Below are 7,500 nucleotides of genomic sequence, written 5' to 3' on the forward strand. Positions count from 1 at the left end.
AAATTTCAGGTCTTGTGCCTATAGTAGAAAGGATTATTAAACTAAAAGATAAGGTGATGAGCTGGCAGAATCATTAGCATGCCAAGCAAAATGCTTAGCAGTATTCTGTCCATCTTTACATTCTGAGTTCAAATGCTACTGAGGTCAACTTTGCCTTTCATGGTTGATAAAATAAGTACCAGGTGAGCATTGGGGTTGATGTAATCGATTTATTCCAACCCCTTGAAATTGCTGGCCTTGTGCCAAAATTTGAAACCATTATTAGACTAAAAGGTAAGGCAGTAACTTGGCAGAATCATTAGTACACCAGACAAAATGCTTAGTGACATTTCCTCCGGCTTTACATGTTCAAATGCATCTTTGTCCTTCGTTCTTTCAGGGTCACTCAAATAAGTACCAGTCAAGCACTGGGGTCAATGTCATCAACTAACCCCTCTCTTCAAAACTGTTTGCTTAGAGCCAAAATTTGAAGCAATTATTGAAAAAAAAAAAAAAGGCAGAGAGCGGGCAGAGTCACAAGCATGTTGAACAAAATGCTTAACAGTATTTCTTCCAATTCATTATATCCTGAGTTCAAATGTCACTCAGGTCAACTTTGTCTTTCCTTTAATCCTTTCAAGGTTGATAACATAAAGTACCAGTGAAGTACTGGGGTTGATGTAATCAACTTATCCACTCCTCTGGAAATTATTGGCTTTGTGTGAGAATAAGAGAGAATTATAAAATAATTTCAATAGTCTCCGAATTTGATAAATAACTGTCTTAAGGAAAGAATAAGAACATTTAAGAACTGTATAAAAAATATAAGTTTTAATAATATAGTACGGAATATATAAAATGACTGAAGAAAACATTGGCTGAAATATCATAACCCAACTTTTTGTCTGATGTCACTTTGTCCAACGTCACTTCGTTTACATCTTTTGTCCGATGATTTTATTTTGTCCAACTTTAGAAAACAAGGTGAACATCAAAATCAAATAATCATTGAGAATTTTATTGATAGGATTCAAGTAAAATACTGTGGAAAAATGTATTTTTAAAAAAATCATTTAAAAAAAATAATAATAAGATATAACTAATGATTTATTATGATCACTTAAAATTGATGCAAATTATATGCCACCCTCTTCAAAAAAATCAATTTTTCTTGTTGACCCATATTCAATGTCCAATCTTTTGAGGTATTCAGTTATTCTTCGATATCGTGAACATGAATTTGAAGGATCTCCTCGAAGAATTTGAATCATTTTACCTTGAACGAACACTTCCTCTTTTTTCAGAGTTCTGATTAATTTCCAGATATTCAAATGTGCTCCTCCTGCTGAACACTTCATCGCAGAATGAACCCCTCTGCAGCATTATTTGTTCTCGGAAGATCTTGAAGAACAGGCTGATTAACATTCCATACAGCTATCAAGAATGTAGGTGGTTCTCTCCTCCGTCTAGCACCACATCCTCTAACAACACCTATGTAAATCAAGTCAAAGTAAGCGATGGATTCAGCAGGTATTTCTTCATTGTCTATTAATTCTTCATAAGCTTCTTCAACATATTCAGTGGGTAGGAAGGCTAATGCTGAAAAACATTGAATTTTAAGACAGAATTCAGAGTCTTTATTGTATTTTTCTTTGAGGCCGAAATCTAATTTTTCGAAATACTGATTGACTCAAATGAAACAAACATACCACGATAAATAAATTAGAGAAAGATGAATTAAATGCCTTATGAACTGCAACTTTGAAATTTACCACGAGACCAAGTGGATATACATTAGGTTGCATAATTTTTAATCGCTCAAAAAAAATAATTTATGTCTGATTTATTTTATTTGGCAGTAATGCAAAGATCTGTGGAAACCACTGTTCTGGCACAATTTTGAATGTTCCATCACATGCCCAATGACGATATGATGCTATATCCTGAAGAGCACTTTCTGATGCAAATACTAGTATGCACTGTTGATCCTCGATACCCGAATCGTATCTCAAAAACTGCTCACCATTATCAAGTTTACTATATTCTTCAGGTATTTCAAAACCAGTTCAAGCCCCTGGATTAGAGGGAAATCCAGAAGCTTTTTGTTGGCACCTTTGAATGATCCTTGAAAGTACAGGCAAATGAGGACATTCAGAGCAAGTATTTTCTGTTAGCAGCATAAACTTAGCTGTTATGCCACACAATCTTGCTGCTATGTTTTCCACCGCTTCATGCTTTATTTCTGCAATTGCTTTTCTAGCATTTAATGAATCTACATCAGCTGGATGAAGATGCTCACTAGAAAAATAGATAATTTTCGGCTCATTGTTTTCTGTTACCATGTGAATTTCACAATGAACACAACCTTCTTTTCTCACCTCTCCAGTATCCTTTTCCTAGTCTTGTATTGCTTGAATGAAAATCATGGATGTAATTACTTTCATCAACTACTTTTCTTTTGTTTTTGGTCGATACTATAAACTTTGTCATTTCAGGATGGGTAAATTAAAAATGTGTACACTAAATTTGCAGCACTCTCTATACACAGCAGAGAGAGAAGGAAAAAGAGAAAGTAAAACTGTTAACAGAGAAGGAAAACGAATGATAATAACAATCCTATAAGGAGGCTCGTTATAGTTCTGTGAATATATATCATTAGAGATATTTCACCTTGTTTTCTTAAGAATTTATTTAAAATTAGACAAAAAGTCATTGGACAAAAAACAAAAAAAATATCAGACAAAAAGACATCAGATGAAAAGACATAGCACCCTGAAATATAGTGGGAATAAGAAATACTGCAGATACTACAAGTGGCTGGTCATCATAAGTATTTAACTGGTTCATTTTAATCATGGTTCACATCACTCTTATTCATATAATATGATGGTGGGGAAAATACCTTAGAGGAATGCTCTTAACACTAAAAATAAATATGTCAGGGTCACGCATATGTAACATAGTCGATTGAAAAACTTCAATCAACTAAGAATATCCAAGTAATTATTAAAGAAAAACTTCCTAAAAGGGGTGTGGAAATTTAACATCAAGGAAGGGAGATAACTCAAAAAAATCTGTTGATTGAAATTTCTGGAGGATATTTTCTCAATTAATTACTTGAGTAAACCTTAGTTGATTGAGTTTTTCGACTTAGTTTTTCACCTACTATATTATACATCAGACCCTGTCATATTGCTATTTATTCTGAGCTGAAATAAAGATGGTTGTTAATTATTAATTTAAACACTGAGTTAATTAATAATCATTATATGAAATAGAAATAGTATTAAATTAAAATAGCCATCTATGTATCATACTTAATGTAAATACATCACTGAAAGGCAATTTCCTGAGGTATTCATCCAGAGAATCTTTTAAGAATGTGTTGTATTTACAAACATAATATATTTTAGAGGGAAGGGATAAGTTTGGTCTCCCTCCATCATATATTGTTTTTAACCCTTTAACATTTAACCCAGCCATATCCAACCCAAAATTTTCTGCTAGTTTTATGTTCAAACAGGCCAGATCTGGCCTCCTATACCTACCCAACAATATCATTCAAAACATAAACAATCACATCACTGAAATCTTAAAGCTACAAGATAAGGCATGATTAATTGAAATCAGGGTGAATAAATAGATATTACATTTGACAGAGTAATCTGAATGCTACAAGGGTTAAACACAGCACTTCCATAAGAGATGTTATTACCAGATCAATACCACAGTAAATTTACCTTTCATCAACATATTTATTTTAAGTATGATGTACAGATGGCTACTGATTTAACTGCCTTTCTGAAACTATTCGGTAAGTTTACCCAAATTTTAGTTGGAATCCATTTTTATTTTTAGCAATTTATTTCTAATTTGTTTATCATTTTTTTCTCTTTTGCTTCGTTATTGATGTCACTGCTAATATTGTCAATATATGATTATATCATTAAAAATATTAATTATATTAATGCTTTTGGAATGTTGTGGCTTTCCATATTCTCAAAGATTGATTAAGGATGCAAAAGACCAACTTGCGAAAGTACTCTTCAGAAATTTACACACATATATACACAAAGCATAGGTCACTTCAAAGTTCAATTTTCAAAGCTACCAATGATAGTTAAGAACTGAATCAAGGGATAGCTTAATCTCTCATTAGCTTAACACTGCAATAAATCAGAGATATGCACTTGTCCCATGGACTAGCTTTAGCTGAGATTTTGCATAATCTGTCACCAAAGTTCCAAGCTTTTTAACAATTATATCCACCACAAGTTCCATTCCTTGTTGCAGTGTAGATCTCAATGACCCTGAGAGCTCTGCTAGTGGGGAGCAAGTTCCTGGTAGGGTGTCCCATACTGGACAAAGAACAGAGGCCAGAATAATCTGGATCACCTCTTTCTAGAGATAAGAATGGGTCAGTATAGAGCTAAAACTCCTACCTAGAGAAAAAAAAAAAATCAGGCCTTGACCTGGAACCCACAAGGAAGGTAGAAGAGAGGATACCCTAGAAATAACTGTAGGCAAGATAATAAAGCAGAGCTGGAAAAGCTGGGGTCCAACTGAGGAGAAGCATAAAAGACAGCACAGAGTTGAGAACAGTCAGGTAGATTCATCAGTGGCTTAGAGAGTGAAGGCCTAAAATTAAGAAAAAGAAAATAATAATAAATAACTAACGGGACCTGTGAATATTTCATGGAATTAATGGTAAACTTATTGGGTCATTTCTGAAAACTTCATCCAAACAACTAGAAAGTGTAGCCTGTGTTGTGTCTGCATCAAAAGATAGTCGCTCATCTGCTAATCATTGAAAAGTGAAGCAAATTGGAATGCAATAATTACTTAATGCATTTTATATATACACTTTATATATTTATGCACAATTTTATAGACTTAATACACAGCACTCTCCCTCTTTCTCTCTCACTCTTTTGCCTTACTCGCTTTTTCTTTTGCTCTTCACCTTTCCCTTCAACTAATCACATCACAGCTAAGTAACAGAGGAAAAAAAAAAAACTTAGTCAAAAAAAATAACACATCTCACTCCCCTCCCATCCTCTCCTCTCTACCCCTAACCCCTTCAACTAATCCCGTAGAAGCGTTACAGACAGGCTAAGTAATGGAGAAACAAGCAGAATTATTACAAGATAGTAACAGGCAGCTGCAGTGCAATGTCTTGATGTGCATATGGCATAATGAAACTTTAGAGAAATACCAGCATTTATTAGTACAGCTGTTGATTATATGGCATGTGTCAGTTTGTAGTTCAACCTTCGAAAATGATTCATCTAAGCATATATATATATATATTATCTGTGCAATACGTAATGGCACGAAGGCTGTGACTGTAGACTTCTGACTGTGTGGTTATGAGTCTAAAACTTACAACAAACCTTATATTGTGCTCCTGCTCAAATATCAGATCTCTGTCTTTGGTTCAATGTGACTGATTGACTAAAGATTTGAATTCAATTCTATCACTGAGTACTTTGTAGCATAGTAGGAATGATATGAAGCTTCACACACACACTATATATATATATATATATACCATAATTATCATCATCATTATTTAACATCTAATATCCAATAATACATAAATATATAAGGATGCATTCACATTCCACCCATAACAAAGTAATAATTGTAACAACAACAACAACAACAGCACCAACAATAACAACAATGACAATAAAGAAAATACATTTTATTTTTCTTATTCTGGGAAATAAAATAAAAACTCAGTGCCCACGACCCAAGTGCAGATGTGCACATGTGTGTGTGTGTATGTGTATATGTGCACATGCATTTATGGGTCTGTATGTGAGGGTGTGGGTATTTCACAGGAAATTGTGTGTGTGTGTGTGTGTGTGTGTGTGTGTGTTTCTGTAGGAAGCAATAGTAAGCATTTTTTTGCCATTTTTAATTTAATTCTGAAGAAGAAAACATATCAAAAACCAAAATATTTGTAGTTGTACAAAGGAAAAAAAAAATCATTATTTACATACCAGAATTCTTTTTTGACAGAACTGCACAAAAGGAAAATAGAATTTTGCAAAAAAATATTTATAATTCTGACGGTTGCAATTTCAAACTAAATCTCACACAAACACACACACACATTTATGCAATAGAATAAAGACACAAGTACACACCAGCACACTCACAATGCATACACACACACACACACATATTTTATTTTAATGATGCATTTGTTTCGTGCTTTCATTTGTCTTATTTCAGACATGCAATGCTTTTAGTAAATTTCATGCTCAACACATAACCAGATTCAGTTTACATCCTACGTCAGTACTTGTATGTCATTCAACAAGACACTGAGATGCAGCAATCCAACCTAACATATGATTACATTTTGTAATAGAATGCTAGAAGAACAAAAAAAACAAAAAAAAACTAAACCATTTACATATATGTGTATGCATAGTCATGTTTGTACAGACAGATTTGTATATTTGTGTACAGGCATCTATATATGTAGGTATGCTCCATGCACACATGCCTAAATTCAATGATTTCTTTAATTTTTGGTGACTTTTTTTCTCCTTTATTGTTCTTTACTAATTGACTTTGAACAACAGGAGCTGACATGAAGCAATCTGAAGAGTAAACATCCTTGTTAAAATCAATTTGTACCAAAAACTTTGATATAGGTAAGAAGAAAAAAAAAAGGACAACTTATATAGATAACAATCAAAATGAATTTGTTTTGTATGTTTTCATGTTATTCTTACAATTTTCTAAAGTGACAAACTGAAAGAAACATTTATATATATACACACACAAACATATATACGTATGAGTATATGTGTGTGTATATATACATATCATCATCATCATCCTCATCATCGTTTAACATCCGCTTTCCATGCTGGCATGGGTTGGACTATATATATACAAATATATATAAGCAAAACCGGATGTGCTCGGGAATACACAGACACAAATATGATGGGCTTCTTTCAGTTTCCATCAATGAAATACACTCACAAGGCTTTAGTCAGTCTGGTGCAATAGTAGAAGACACTTGCCCATGGTGCCATGCAATGAGATTGAACCCAAGCCCACAGGGTTGGAAAGCAAGCTTCTTAATGACAAAGCCATGCCTATTTGCAGATGGAAGTCAGTAAATGAAAACACCAAAGGATGTAAACATCAACAAAAAAAACTGATAATCATCAAATGAAGTACCTTTGCAAGAACAAAGTCTGTTACAGTGTTACAGACATTCCCTAATGATTTCTGCCATAAAAATGTTGTGAACTCATAACTGGCCCTTTGGAAATCTGTAAACAACAATGTTATTGCTCACAAACTGAGATATACAAAAGACGAGGATGATAGTGACTTCGAAGTTTCAACCAGCAAGCCTTTGTCAAACTGTTAAATTGTTTTTATTATAACTTTGGGTTCAGTCCCACTGCGTGGCACCTTGGGTTAGTGTCTTCTACAATAGCCTTGGGCCAATCAAAGCCTTGTGAGTGGATTTGGTAGACAGAATCT

The 7,500-nt window shown here is 33.6% G+C and overlaps 1 protein-coding gene across 10 annotated transcripts in view; it reads right to left on the reverse strand.

Moving 5' to 3' along the window:
* Window positions 1-7,500, reverse strand: part of LOC106869733 (zinc transporter ZIP11) — a 172,182-nt gene that overhangs the window by 130,996 nt on the left and 33,686 nt on the right. For 8 of the 10 annotated variants that reach the window (XM_052976863.1, XM_052976843.1, XM_052976845.1 and 5 more), the window contains exon 5: window positions 5,988-6,008. The exons of the other annotated variants lie outside the window; for them this stretch is intronic. In XM_052976863.1, coding sequence (XP_052832823.1) covers window positions 5,988-6,008 — 21 coding nt within the window. The remainder of the gene's footprint in view (window positions 1-5,987; window positions 6,009-7,500) is intronic. 10 annotated transcript variants of the gene reach the window in all.

The sequence above is a fragment of the Octopus bimaculoides genome, chromosome 2, assembly GCF_001194135.2.
Source record: "Octopus bimaculoides isolate UCB-OBI-ISO-001 chromosome 2, ASM119413v2, whole genome shotgun sequence".
In the NCBI taxonomy this organism is placed as follows: domain Eukaryota; kingdom Metazoa; phylum Mollusca; class Cephalopoda; order Octopoda; family Octopodidae; genus Octopus; species Octopus bimaculoides.